The 15,873-nt window shown below is 44.9% G+C and overlaps 1 protein-coding gene across 1 annotated transcript in view; it reads right to left on the reverse strand.

The window, feature by feature from the left end:
- The window catches only part of LOC309545464 (tricarboxylate transport protein, mitochondrial-like), a 48,183-nt gene extending 37,045 nt beyond the window's left edge, over positions 1-11,138 (reverse strand). Inside the window, exon 1 of the mRNA XM_082244668.1 lies at positions 10,873-11,138. Coding sequence (XP_082100794.1) covers positions 10,873-11,029 — 157 coding nt within the window. The 5' untranslated portion in view covers positions 11,030-11,138. The remainder of the gene's footprint in view (positions 1-10,872) is intronic.
- Positions 11,139-15,873: the final 4,735 nt, after the last annotated feature.

Consider the following 15,873-nt stretch of genomic DNA (forward strand, 5'->3'; position numbering starts at 1 on the left):
TTTTTGCAGAATACAGAAAACAAATCTCACAGTGACTGAGTGAGTATGAACAGCATGTAATACAGTATTTATTGAAGTTTTTTAGGATGTGGGTTTAATGACACTTTAAGCAGAATGGGGTCACAATTCATCAAGGATGGGCGAATGCTTGTCACATTTATCCACATTTTTTTTTATAAATAGATCCCTAAGATTGAGGTTAGCGGTCATAATGGTAAATTACATAAAATTAAGCCCATTACAGTGTATGATAAAATAAAATGCACAACTATATTTCATTAGCACATAATTAGTTTCTCAGTGGTTTACACATCTGAACTTTCACTCTGTTTGCGTTTCCTCCAACACTCCAAAAACATCCTGGAATGTTAACCCACTTCGTACCTGTATCTATACAAAACACACAGAGGGCGCACCGACCTAGTGCGTTATCCCGAGACAAATGATTTATTGTATAAAAAAACGGTAAGTATTGTTCTCCCAAAAGCAACAGAAAATTGCACATCACAGATCTCAGTAAATTCCATCCAATGTATCAACACGTATGGAAAGAACAGTCACTGAAGACCCCGTGGGCTGACGCGTTTCGTGGAATTCCTCTTTTTAAGACGTACCCGTTTGTCGCCTTGAAGAAGTGGCTGTACCGGGGTGATGCCTGCTGTTTTTTTAGAGTCAGCGGTTGGCTTTCGAATGATAGCAGCCGCTTGGCCGTTATTACAGATAGCGGGAGAGGATGTTCACCCCCCTCCTCCCGCCGCCCTGCTCAGGTCTCCCGTCCCACCGGGAGACCTGAGCAACCAGCCGGCACGTCCGCCGGCTGGTTAGAGTCCCGAACGAAGCTGGATTCGGCTTCCATCAGGTCTCTGATTAATGCCCCATACACACGTGCAGATTATCTGCAGACTTTTGTCTGCAGACTTACCAAAACCATATAATATGAGGTCAAACCTAAACACTTTCAATTTTTATGCAATTCGGCAGGCCCTTACACTACATAGAAAAGGTAAATCTGCAGACAAAAGTCTGCAGATAATCTGCACGTGTGTATGGTTTTTAGGTGTATAGTTGTTTCTTTTTTACTTCAGGGAAGTGTATTTTTTCCCCAGAAAACTGCATTTGAAGGACCGCTGCCCTAATACCATGTGACAAAAAAATTTTGCAACGACCGCCATTTTATTCCCCAGAGTCTTTGCTAATTATATATATTATATATATATACACACATACATACACATATACATATACACACACATATATACACAAATTTTTATTTTATATTAAATGTTAGGGGGTTCTAAGTAATTTCCTAACTTGTAAACAACATGTGTCAGAAATAGGCATGGTCCTTAAAGCGGTAGTCTACCACTTTTTTTGACTTTTAACTACAGGTAAGCCTATAATAAGGCTTACCTGTAGGTACAATTAATATCTCCTAAACCTACATGGTTTAGGAGATATTTGCTTTGCATGCAGCCGCTGACGCGTGCAGGGCATGCGCTCTGAAGGTCTGGCGGGCCTTCAGAGTTCCTTGCCGGGAATTGCCAGAAAAGGACTCCCGCGTGCACCGCTTTAACCACTTAAGCCCCGGAAGATTTTACCCCTTTCCTGACCAGGGGGTATTTTGCGATTCGGCACTGCATGACTTTAACGGACAATTGCGCGGTCGTGCGACGCTGTACCCAAACAAATTTGACGTCCTTTTTTTACCAAACAGAGCTTTCTTTTGGTGGTATTTGATCACCTGTGCAATTTTTTGATCATGCGCTATAAACAAAAAAAGAGCGACAATTTTGCAAAAATAACGATATTTTTCACATTTTTTTATATGAAATTCCCCCCAAAAAAATGTAAAAATCAAATTTTTTTTTAATTTTTGGCCAATTTGTTTTCTGCTACCTATGTTTGGTAAAAAAAAAAAAAAAATCACAATAAGCGTATTTTGATTGGTTTGCGCAAAAGTTATTGCGTTTACTAACTACGGTAAAGATTTTTGTCATTTTTTTTTTTAAACGCGTAATGGCGGCGATCTGCGATTTTTTTTGCGGTACTGTGACATTGCGGCGGACAGATCGGACCCTTGACTGACATTTTTGACACTTTTGGGGGTACCAGTGACATTACTACAGTAATCAGTGCTATACATATGCACTGTTACTGTAAAAATTACACTGGGAGGGAAGGGGTTAACTTTATTGGAGAGGGAGAGGTTCAGTGTGTCCCTAGGGGCGTGCTTCTAACTGTGATTGGATGTGGCTGTGTGTGTAACAGCACAGATCAACGGTCCTACATAGCAGGACCGAATGATCTGTGTTTTTACACAGGGGAGAATGACAGGCGGCTTTGTTTACATTAGCCGCCTGCCTTTCTCCCTCTCTGCCCGACGATCGCTAATGACCGGCGGACATGGGGTCCGCCGGTCACACGCGCCGGCTTCCTCTGGTACGAGCGGGGGCACGCCTCCAGCCCCTCCCAGCTAGTGACGTACCGGTACGTCACTTTGCCTGGGAGGGGCTGACCGCCGTATATAGTCGGGCGGCGGTCGGCAAGTGGTTAAGTGGTTAAATAGTTAAATGGTTTCTGTCTAAATTGGGCCTAGTACATGTGAGATCAGGACCTCAGTTTGTAAGCTCCTTGAGGGCAGGGGCTGATGTGAATCTACACAGTGTAAAGAGCTGTGCAATTTGAAGGCGCTATATATAAATACCTGTAAATAAATAGTATCTTACAGATAAAATTAAACGCATTATATAGTTTTAAAGTATAGAATTCATCAGTAAGTACAGTCTAGAAAACAAGTGACAGGAGGGACATGACTGAAACCTTTAGTCCTGGTTCACACCAATGCAGCTTTAAAATAGTGCGACTTCAAAGCCGATTAGTCATTGAGGCTCCCTGACACCCTGTGTGACTTCAGGTAACAGATGTCAATGCAAGTCACAATGAGGTCGCACAGAAATAGTGAAGGAACCTTTTTTCATAGTCACTGCCATTTAAGTCGCATCAATTTGAACAATTCCATTGCCACAAATGGGGTGCGACTTGTCAAGCGACTTTGAACTCTCAAGTCTCACGACAAGTTGCACTGGTGTGAACCAGGGCTTAAAGTGATTGTAAAGGTTTTTTTTAAATGAAACGCGACATACATGTTATACTTACCTCCTCTCCTCTCTGTAGTTGGTTTTGCACAGAGCAGTTCGGTGTCGTGTCGGATAATGCCTTCCGTCGGATAGTGCATCCGATGGAGTGACGTCACTCCAGTTAAATGGTCAGATCAGCTGTGCTGGCGGTGACGACACTGACATGCGCACTCCCCCCATCAGAGAGCCCCTTTTACATCAAGCATGTCCCTATCAGTGAGCCCCTTTTACATCAAGCATGTCCCCGTCAGTGAGCCCCTTTTACATCAAGCATGTCCCCATCAGTGAGCCCCTTTTACATCAAACATGTCCCCATCCCCATCAGAGAGCCCCTTTTACATCAAGCATGTCCCCGTCAGTGAGCCCCTTTTACATCAAACATGTCCCCATCCCCATCAGAGAGCCCCTTTTACATCAAGCATGTCCCCATCAGAGAGCCCCTTTTACATCAAACATGTCCCCATCAGTGAGCCCCTTTTACATCAAACATGTCCCCATCCCCATCAGTGAGCCCCTTTTACTTCAAGCATGTCCCCATCCCCATCAGAGAGCCCCTTTTACATCAAGCATGTCCCCATCCCCATCAGAGAGCCCCTTTTACATCAAACATGTCCCCATCCCCATCAGTGAGCCCCTTTTACTTCAAGCATGTCCCCATCCCCATCAGTGAGCCCCTTTTACATCAAGCATGTCCCCATCAGTGAGCCCCTTTTACATCAAGCATGTCCCCATCAGTGAGCCCCTTTTACTTCAAGCATGTCCCCATCCCCATCAGAGAGCCCCTTTTACATCAAGCATGTCCCCATCAGTGAGCCCCTTTTACTTCAAGCATGTCCCCATCCCCATCAGAGAGCCCCTTTTACATCAAGCATGTCCCTATCCCCATCCCCATCAGAGAGCCCCTTTTACATCAAGCATGTCCCCATCCACATCCCCATCAGAGAGCCCCTTTTACATCAAGCATGTCCCTATCCCCATCAGAGAGCCCCTTTTACATCAAGCATGTCCCTATCCCCATCAGAGAGCCCCTGTACTCACTGAAAAACTCCTGCAATACACCACCGCTCTGCTGTAATACACCACCGCTCTGCTGTAATACACCACCGTTCTGCTGTAATCGTCCACCGTCTCTGTCCACCGTGTCTCTCTCAAATTTTGCGCCAAAGAGACAAAGCCATAGCCCGCCCAATAGCATTTCGATCCTGCGATGACGCTGCGCTAGCCCGCCAATAGCATTTCGATCCTGCGTCGCGAATGCGCAGATCGCGACAATTTTTCCCACAGCCTTCCGACGGATATTGCATCCGACGGACTGCGCATGCGCAATAATGACGTCAACCCCAGCTGAGCAGGGCAGTCAGCTGGAGTGACATCATTTACCGCGCATGCGCAGTCCGTCAGATGCACTATCCGACGTGACACCAGATCTTCCTCTTCTCAGGTCCCTCTTCAGTGCTACTGGCCCCTCCCTCCTGTCTAGTGCCCCCACAGCAAGCAGCTTACTATGGGAGAACCCGAGCCGAGCTGCAGCTCTGTGTCTATTCAGACACGGAGCTACGGCTCGCCCCCTCCAAAGTCCTAGATGGCCAAGGAAATTGTGGACATGGCTGGACAGAGATAGGGCTCAGGTAAGTATTAGGGGCTGAAGGGGGCTGCTACAAACAGAAGGCTTTTTATCTTAATTCATAGAAGGCTTTAAGATAACAAAACCTTCTGCCTTTAACCACTTAAGGACCGCCCCACATACATTTACTGAGGCAGGGCGGCCCTTAAGCGCAAAATAACTTACCTGTACGTATTTTGTTAAAGGGCTCTAGGGACCGCGTGTGCGCCCCACCGTGTTCCCACTATGATTAGACACAGTGGGAGCCAATCAGCGGGTCCGGCCACCCAAAATCGTTTTAGGAGAATGACAGAACGGCAGTCTTTCCTATGTAGACAAGGCAGGCAGCTGTTCTGTCAGACAGGAAGAGAGAGATCTTGTATTTCTACAAATCAGGAACAACGATCTCTATTCCTGCAGTTAGTCCACCCCCACACAGTTAGAAGGCACTCCCTAGGAGCACACTTAGCCCCTCGATTCCCCCATTAACCCCTTCCCTGCCAGGGTTATTTATGCAGTAACAGTGCATACTATTTAGCACTGATCACTGTATTGGTGTCACTGGTCCCCAAAGTGTCACTTAGTGTCAGATTTGTCCACCGCAGTCCCGCTAAAAATCGCTGATTGCCGCCATTACTAATAAAATCAATGAAAAATTAAAAAGTCCATAAATCTATCCCATAGTTTGTAAACGCTATAACTTTTTGGCAAACCAACTAATATATGCTTTTGTGATTTTTTTTTTACCAAAATACATATTGGCCTAAACTGATAAAGAAATTTGATTTCCAATTTTCTTTATTGGATATGTTTTATAGCAGAAAATTAAAAATGTTTTTTTTTGTTTTTTTTTTCAAAATTCTCGGTCTTGGTTTATAGCGCAAAAAAAAAAAAAAAAAAAAAAAACGCACAGGTAATCAAATACCACTAAAAGAAAGCTCTATTTATGGAAATGAACGCAGTGTCGTATCGCAAAAAAATGGCCTGGTCAGTAAGAGGGTAAAACCTTCCAGGTCTGAAGTGGTTGTAAACCTCAGACATTAAATATGAACCAAGCATATCCTTCTATAGTGTTTTCTCGACACCAAGAGAAAAATGGTGACAAGGGAGCTCCAGCTGATTGACAGCCTCAGCTCTGTTCCTGTGTGCAAGGTGGCGTGTCTCTTCCCTCCAATCAGCTCTCCTCACTGTGCTCTGCAGAGTGTAACTTCAGCTCTCCGCCCCTTTTTTCTGAACTCTCAGGCACACTTTAAATTCAGCACTTTGATGTACAGAAGAGATTACTGCAGATAAACAGGTATAACTTATGTAGGAGGATTTTTTCATCTCTGTATCACATGAGGATAGACTATTCACTCGGTATATGTAAGGGTTTACAACCACTTTAATGGGCAAGTTCACTTTTAGAAACATGTTACACCGGCATTTGTGAGCACACGCGGTTTCCACAGTACACTGATTTCTCAAAAGGGTCAGGGACTTCTCTTGAGTGTTTCTCCCACAAAGGCCAACCCCCTCAAATGAACAGGCTGTCCAAAGCACAGAACCGCATGTGCACTCCAATGATGTGAATGGAGCTTTAGGGTGCAACATGTTCCTACCCCCCCCCCCCCCCCCCCCCGAGTCCCCCACCCCTGCCATGACAGCATGCGGGGGTTTCCCCTCTGCTGCTGTCGCATTTAAAACTGGTGCAGCTGCGCAGGGATTCATTGGCACAGCAGAGTTGTTTATAGAGATCTGTGAATGAATAAACTACAAGTCCTGTCTGCCACCACCGCAGATGGACTTATAGTTCTCAATGGATTAGGAGTTCAGTATTCAGCTCACTCTTAGGCCCCTTTCATACAGGCGGACCGTTCAGATCCACCTGTCCATTTTCTTTGGCGGATCTGAACAGATGCTCCATGCATCGCTATGGGGCATCAGATGTCAGCCGCGACATGTCCACTGACATCCGATCCGTCAAATCTGGACAGATGGAAACCCTATTTTCCATCCGTCCAGCGGATCGGATGGGATCAGATGAGAACGGACAGGCGGTCTGTTCTCATCCGATTCCCCCATAGAGAATAGTGGGGACCTGACAGCTATGTCTCCGCACACAGCACAGAGACAGAGCTGTCATCTGCCTGCTCAGCGGGGGATCGGCGGATCGATCCCCGGCTGAGAAAACTGAGTCTGCCGACATAACTCCCATGTGTGAAAGGGGCCTTATACTGGCCATACATGGGTCAAAATTCAGCTGGTACAGCAGAGACAGGCCAAATGTCCATCCATGTATGGAAAGGCTGGTTCTCTACCAATGACCTTGTGTACAACCAGCGTGCTGGAAAATTCTCTCAATCAGCACCTGTGGCTATAGCCAGCAACGCTGATCAGAGTATTCTGACAGCAGGGAAGAGTCCCCACTGTCATAATGCAAAAGCTCTGGACGGAGAGATTCCCTCAACCACATCAAGTGTATGGATGGGGGAATCAAGTCATTTTCTTTCGTTGAACCTGCTGGTTGCATTAAAAAAAAAAAATGACCCATGTATGGCCAGTCTAAGTCTAGTAAATCTTCCTCCAGCTTATTAGCGGACAGCCTGTACAGAGGTAGGGGCAAAGAGCTGGAGGAGGACGAGTGTCCAGGAGCCAAGCACTGCACCCTCCATCCACTGATTGCAGGTGTAAGGTCCCTTTCACACTTATGCGACTTGGGACTGCAAAATCGCATGACAAGCGTACTTCATGATTTCCAAAGAGTACCGTTCATATTTGTGCCACTTCAAAGTAGCCCGTGCACTACTTTGGTCCGACTGATGCGACTTGAGGTCCATAGACCTTACGATTACATAGACATTGCTTTAGGTCACGCGACCTTCAGGTCGTACAAGTGTGAAAGGGGCCTTATACTTTGCAGGCTCCAGCGGGGAGAAAAAATAATAAAATGTGTGTTTTGTTGTTTTTTTTCTGCAAATTTATGTGCATTTAATGATGGAGGGTTTTTTTGCAGCTAGATGACAACGCTATATCATGCACCTCATCCCTGAAAAAAATTTGCATTTATTATTTTTTCTTAAGGGTGAACTTAGCCTTTAAATACATGGAGTATATTCAATATGAAGCCAAGATCAAGAACATGGGGACATGACCTCAAACTAGCAGGAGGAAAGTTCAAAAAACCTTAATCACAACCTGCAAACCGGACGTACCTGTACATCGGCTTGGAGAAGTGGTTGTACCGGGGGTGATGCCTGCAACCGGGTAGCATTTTTTAGAGTCAGCGGTCGGCTTTCTAATAATAGCAGCTGCTCGTCCGGTATCACAGGTAGCGGGAGGGGACCCCCACCCTCCTCCCTGCTAGGATCTCCCGTCCCACCTGGAGACCCGAGCAACCAGTTGGCCTGCCCGTCGACTGGCTAGAGTCCTGAACTAAGCCGGCTTCAATCAGGTCTCTGATCAAGTAACTCGGAAGCGACAACACTTCCGGTTTACTCGGCTGCCATTGGCGCCGATTAAAAAAAAAAAAATGACAGTATTCGAAAAAATGCTGATTTCGGCGTTTTGAATAATTTGAAGAGCATAGGAGGGATTTGGGGTCTTTTAAACCCCAGATCCCTCCAAAAAGAGTACCTGTCACTGCCTATTACTGTTACAAGGGATGTTTATATTCCTTGTGACAGCAATAAAAGTGATTAAGGTTTTAAGGAACATTGTTAAAAATAAAATATTTAATAAATAGGAAAAAAAATAAAAATGAAGGCGCCCCCGTCCCTGTGCGCTCCTGCACCAAAGAAAACGCATCCGCAAGTTGTGCCAGCAAATGTAAATGGTGTTCAAATCACACACGTGAGGAATCGCTGCGATCGTCACAGCGAGAGCAATAATTCTAGAAAAAGAACTCCTCGGTGACTCTAAACTGGTAAATTTTTTAACGCGTCGCCTATTGAGATATTTAGGTGCCGCAGTTTGTTGCCATTCCACGAGTGTGCGCAATTTTAAACCGTAACATGTTAGGTATCTATTGACTCTGCGTGACATCATCCTTCACAATATACAAAAACATTGGGCTAAGACCGCATTCACACTGAATCGACACGACTTCGGGGGTGACTTCACAAGTCGCGTGCACCGCGACTTGCACGGACTTCATATAATGGAAGTCTATGCAAGTCGTTCCGAGGTCGCCCCAAAGTAGTACAGGAACCTTTTTCCTAAGTCGGAGGGACTTGTGTCGCTCCTATTAGAATGGGTCCTGTACCACTGCATAGTCAGCCTGACAAGTCGCGGTAGTGTGAATGGAGCCTAACTGTACTGTGTATTTTATTTTTATTTTTAATTCAGTGAAGTGTATTTTTACTCAAAAAATTGTGTTTGAAAGAAGACTGCACAAATACCGCGTGACAAAAAATATTTAGACGACCGTCATTTTAATCTCCAGAGTCTTTGCTAAAAATAATATATTATATATATATATATATATATATATATATATATATATATATATATATATATATATATATTATATTTGGGGGGGGGGGGGTTCTAAGTAATTTTCTAGCAAAAGATAATGATTTTACCTTGCAAACATGTGTCAGAACTAGGGTTGGTCCTTCAGTGGGTAAACTGTATTATTTTACTAAAAGAGTGGTTGATCAACAGTAAGTGGCTTCAAACATAGCTCTAGGTTTAAAGCGGTAGTATACTCCGCTTTTTAACTTTTACCTACAGGTAAGCCTATAATAAGACTTACCTGTAGGTAAAATGAATATCTCCTAAACCTGAACGGTTTTGGAGATATTCGCCCTGCATGCAGCCGCTGATACCTTCAGAGCTCCTTGCCGGAAAGTGAACTCCCACACGCATGCGCGGGAGTCAGGGCCATCTTTAGCACAGGGCAAAAAGGGCAGCTGCCCCGGGCCCAGTCATTGTTGTGGGGCCCAAAGCAGCTGCCCCTTGAGCCCGCTCTGCCTGCAAATAGTTGATAAGTGAATTTGGGTGAGCCAAAGAAAATGCTTGCCCAGGGTCTATTCAATGTTAAAAATGGCCCTGGCGGGAGTGATGTCATTGCGGCTCCAGCCACTCACAGCGCCGGAGCCACCGAACCCAGAAGAGACGCCGAGGGAACATGACAGCTCCCTTAGCGGTGTCCGGGCGACCATGTGGGAGCTTTCTTCCAAGGTAAATATTTTATAATGTTCTATTATACGATGCATACTAGCACATTATGCCATTGTCTTGCATGGTTTTTATTTTTTTTGTACTCCGGGGATACTACAACTTTTTGGGCTCTTTCACACGGGCGTTCCACATGTCCGTATATCATCCTATTTTTTTGCGCATGATATACGGACATAATGTATGTCAATGGCATTGCGGATGTCAGCGGATGACCATCCGCTGACATCTGATTTTCGTCCTTTCAGTTCTGTTCCGTTTTTTGGAACGGAACAGAACCCTATTTTTGTTCTGTTTAAAAAACGGAACGGATGCAAAATCGGATGTCAGCGGTATCATCCGCTGACATCCGCAATGCCCATAGACATACATTATGTCCGTATATCATCCGCAAACGGATGGGATGATATGCGAACATGTGGAGCGGATGACACAAGTGTCATTCGTGTCCGTGCAAAAAAAAAAAAAAAGCACCGGAGCGGAACAAAAAAATCTGAACGGCCGTGTGAAAGAGCCCTAAAAGGGGAAGACAGGATAGACTACTTGTTTTTTAGACGAAGTATTCTGTGCTTCTAGATCTATTACTTTATGGGGGTAACTGATCAAGACTGGAGCAGCAGTGCATGGCAGCCAATCAGCCTCTAGCTTTCATTTTTAAAGCTTAATTGAACAAACTGAAGCTAGAAGCCGATTGGTTGCCATGCACCGCTGCTCCAGTCGTAGTCAATTCCCTTCTATTCTCATTAGGAGTGACAGCTGAAATGAAGCTCAGCCAATAGCAAAGCCAGAGATGAAATCACAGCCTAGGAGTGTGACTGCCTTGTGTCTGGGAGTTCCTGGCTGCACAGCTGATATCAGATCTGCCATATAAATAGATGAGAGATCCTACAGGAAGGATGAGCGGCACATCACTGTAAACATCACGGTCATGCCGCTGATGATGATGATGAGGAGGAAGAAGAAGATACTCACCAGCCAGGATCGCCTTCCCAGGATGTGTGATCTTCCCTCCTCCAGGAGCTGCAGCGGCCAGAGATCTACACACCGCCCGCCTGCCTCCATGACCTCCCGTCCGCGATAACTCACAGGGCCCCTCGGTGACAGTGAATGGCCGCAAGATGGAAGACATGTCCGCTATGGAGGGCGCTCTCCTAATAGTAACCTACAGACCACCGAGCGCTGCTTTGCTTGCCTCGGGCCACGCCCCCTATATTAATATTCCACACGCCGGACACACCTCTGTTTTCTAGCAGCCGAGATTCATGCCTCTAGCCACGCCCACCCCCAGGCAGCCTCTGTACATTACACGCCCCGCCCCTTCAGTGTAGTAGAATGATATTAAAAACACGAGGCTCATTCATTAATAATGAGGCTGGCGCTGCCCGAGGATTTTCATTGGTTTAAGCGGAGACTGATGGCTAATGTAATGTCTGGGAAGGGGGAGGGCTAGGCTCTCTGTTCTGATTGGCTAGACGGGGGCGTAGTGCGATTTTCTGATAGGCTGCTGCCAGATAAGGCGAGACGAGTGGGAGAAGAGAGTCGTGTGATGGATGGGGAGGATCGCCCCATGGGTGGGAGATGATAATGTGTTTGATGTCACTATTCATATGGAGATGTGTGAGCGATAGGGATAGAGATACCAGGAGGGTGTGTGCTCCATTATCAGGGAGTGACCCCACATTTCATCCTCATGGACCGTACTGGAGGGGGTCATCGCTGTCCTCATCTTCAGGCTGCCTGTCTGCTATGCACATCCATTGTCTGTAAAGCGGTATCGTACCCAAAAGTCACATCTGAGTAGTGCAGGAACCTTTATGTGTCCAAAGTCGCATGTTAGGGTTTATGGCTCATACACACGAGCAGAAAATCGAATAAAAAATACCGCCTTTGAAGCGATCGCAAGATAATCTTATCATTGGTTCACAGCTTGTGAGAGCCAATCAGGACAATCCATCCGATATTATCTGATGGGTCTAGCACGAAAATGTTTTTTTTATAAGATTCCAGATCGTGCGATTCCCATTTATTCAGTACAGTTGTCGTTCAAAAATACAATGCAGTACATTACATCACTTCCAAATTTTTATTCTGTCATACAGGAATTTTTGTAAAATCTTTATTTTCGATATGAGACTAGCAAAATAAAACAAACACGATGATCTCATTGTGTTTACCAGGCATTAGGGTTAGCGGTAATCATTAGGGTTAGTGGTAATGATTAGGGTTAGCGGTAATGGTTGGGGTTAGCGGTAATGGTTGGGGTTAGCAGTAATCGTTGGGGTTAGCGGTAATGGTTGGGGTTAGCGGTAATCGTTGGGGTTAGCGGTAATGGTTGGGGTTAGCGGTAATCGTTGGGGTTAGCGGTAATAATTAGGGTTAGCAGTAATGGTTAGGGTTAGCAGTAATGGTTAGGGTTAGCGGTAATCGTTGGGGTTAGCGGTAATGGTTAGGGTTAGCGGTAATGGTTAGGGCTAGCGGTAATCGTTCGGGTTAGCGGTAATGGTTAGGGTTAGCGGTAATCGTTAGGGTTAGCGGTAATAATTAGGGTTAGCGGTAATGGTTGGGGTTAGCGGTAATGGTTGGGGTTAGCTGTAATCGTTCGGGTTAGCGGTAATGGTTAGGGTTAGCGGTAATCGTTAGGGTTAGCGGTAATAATTAGGGTTAGCGGTAATGGTTAGGGTTAGCGGTAATGGTTGGGGTTAGCAGTAATGGTTAGGGTTAGCGGTAATCATTAGGGTTAGCGGTAATGGCTGGGGTTAGCAGTAATGGTTAGGGTTAGCGGTAATGGTTAGGGCTAGCGGTAATCGTTCGGGTTAGCGGTAATAATTAGGTTTAGCGGTAATAATTAGGGTTAGCGGTAATTATTAGGGTTAGCGGTAATGATTAGGGTTAGCATTCTAATCCTTGGCCTTAACCCTAACGTGATTTTGGACAAATGAAGGTTTCTGCACTACTTTGATGTGACCTGAGTGCCAGAGAGTGTAAAGTCGCATCAAAGTCGCACCCCATGAACTGTCATACTTCCATATTAGCCCAAAAAAATTACAAAATGCTGCCCCAGATGACCTGGCCTCCACAGTCACCGGACCTGAACCCAATCCAGATGGTTTGGGGTGAGCTGGACCGCAGAGTGAAGGCAAAAGGGCCAACAAGTGCTAAGCATCTCTGGGAACTCCTTCAAGACTGTTGGAAGACAATTTCAGGTGACTACCTCTTGAAGTGTGACTCTACAATTTTCATAGTCATGAAAATAAAGAAAACTCTTTGAATGAGAAGGTGTGTCCAAACTTTTGGTCTGTACTATACATATATATATATATATATATATATATATATATATATATATAACATTATAAAAACCTTTTTCCCCCTTTTTCATAATTGATCACATAATCTCTGGTCTCAGCTGTATAACACCTGGAGGAAGAGAAACCAGAGAACACTAGTCTTCCCAGTGAACGGCTGTGCAGGGAGTCTTCCCAGTGAACGGCTATGCAGAGAGGAGGGTGACAGGACAAGTCTAATCATTAAAGGAGAGCAGGCTGAGCTCTCAGCATAGCTAGAGAACTGACCATGCTGTTCTCTCCTTCTTAGTGTGGTCAGGTTTTGATAGGAAAGTAGAGGACTGGCAGGGATTTCACACTAATGAAGCAATACAAAGGGAACAGGATATTTTATTATGAGTACATGGTACAGCACGCACATATTTGGAATATGAAACGGGTTTACATATCCTTTCAGTTGGCCATAAACCAAACCATGGCAGTCACAGAAAAGTTAATGCTGCTTGCCAAGCTGATAGGCAGTTAAAGTCAATGGGGCCATGCAGCAATCATGAGCCAAATGCTTGGCTTACATTTGCAGCACATTAGCAGCATTATAAACTGCCCTTCAGAAAAAGGAAAAAAATTAAAGAAAAAAAAAAACAACCAGGCATCTAGTAGGCAGCGGTATGCCTGCTAAGCATATGACATTGGCTGCTTAGTTACTTTCTGAAAAGCGATCTACCGTGGATCATCACTTTTCAGAGAAAGAGTTAATGTGAACCTAGCCTTATTTTTTATTTATTTTTTTCATCCCTCCATCCACAAATTAGAGATGGAAAAATACCCCCCCCCCCCCCCCGCCACTCAGGACACTGTACTCTGACAGTGGCACCTGCTGGGCTGCCACCCCCTCTGAGTAGCAATCTGTTGTGGATCATTTTTCAGAAGTGTTTGAAAGATAGTGAGGAGACAATATGTTATCTTCTTATTGTCTACTTTAACCCCTTGAATGCCACACCACACCACTGGGGTGCAACCACATGCATAGGCTTCATTCACATACTACAGAGTAAACCTGTGCCAGGACAGGGTATGCCCACACAGATGTGCTGTGCATCTCTGTGCAGCAGTCTCTTTCATTTCAGTTGGAATGCATTGGCTGCAGGGACAGAACCACTGCTCCCAATTTAAGGAGCCTTGATAGTGCAGTGCGTTGTGATCTAATGTAAAATGGGGTTTATTTACTAAAACTGAAGAGTACAAAATCTGGTGCAGCTGTACATAGTAGCCAATCAGCTTCTAACTTCAGCTTGTTTAATAAAGCTTTGACAAAAAAAAAAAAAAAACCTGGAAGCGGATTTGTTTCTATGCAGAGCTGCACCAGATTTTGCAATCTCCAGCTTTAGTAAATAAACCCCAATGTGTTTGTTTGTGGGTTGCCAGAGCAGATGTGCTACCATGTGTTGTGGCTACATGTGTTAACCTCTTGCCTACCCCCCCACGTACATTTACTGCAGGGTGGTGGCTCCTCTGCGCAGAATCACGTACCTGTATGTGATTCTGCACTTCCGGGTCTGGGACACTCACGCGCGCCACCGGCGACCCACTCCTGCTGTGATTGGACATAGCGGGAGCCAATCAGCGGGTCTGGCTGACTCTATATCCACCGACACCCAGGAATCATCCGGGAGAGAAGCAGAGCGGCAGTCTGCCTATGTAAACAAGGTAGATCGCCATTCTGTCAGTAGGGAAGGTAGTGATCTTGTGTTTCTGCTAAGCAGGAACACGCATCTCTGCTTTTCCACAGTACAAGCACATCCTCCACAGTTAGTAAACACTCCCTAGGCACACATTTAACCCTTTGATCGGCCAATGTTAACCCCTTCCCTGCCAGTGTCATTAGTACAGTGACAGTGCATATTTTTTCGCACAGATCACTGTGTTAGTGGCACTGATCCCCAAAAAAGTGTCGCTGGGTGTCTGATTTGTCCGCTGCAATATGGCAATCCCACTATAAGTTGCTGATCACTGCCAATACTAGCAAACAAATTAAATAAATAGAATTCCATAGATATATCCCATCGTTTGAAGATGGGATATAACTTTTGCGCAAGCCAATTAATATACACTTATTGGGATTTTTACATACTGGCCTAAATTGATGAAGAAATTTAAATTTTTACATTTTATATTGGAAATTAAAAAATGTTTATACATTTTTTTTTTTTCAAAATTGTCGCTCTTTTTTTCTTTATAGCGCAGAAAATAAAAACCGCACAGGTGATCAAACACCGCCAAAAGAAAGCTCTATTGGTGGGGGGAAAAGGACATCGATTTTATTTGGGTACAGCGTCACACGACTGCGCAACTGTCAATTAAAGTAACGCAGTGCCGTATCGCAAAATTTGGCCTGGTCATAAAGGGGGGTAAAAGTGAAGTGGTAAATATGTGCAATTTATCGCTTGTCACAGCACGCGTGTGTGTTTAGGCCCACAGATATTGCACCCTTTTGTTGCCCATCTATTTAAAACATGTATATTTATTCAGGATATTATGTGTCTAAATGTTACAGAAACAGAGAAAGAGTGTGACGTGATATATTTATATATACAGTACACATACAAACCCTATCACCACCCCCAGGGGAATCATTTGCTGTTGTACCCCCATGGATCATGCTAAACGATGGACAATAGTCGGATAATTG

Source organism: Pelophylax lessonae (assembly GCF_965119305.1).
Source record: "Pelophylax lessonae genome assembly, chromosome: 2".
Taxonomy (NCBI): Eukaryota; Metazoa; Chordata; class Amphibia; order Anura; family Ranidae; genus Pelophylax; species Pelophylax lessonae.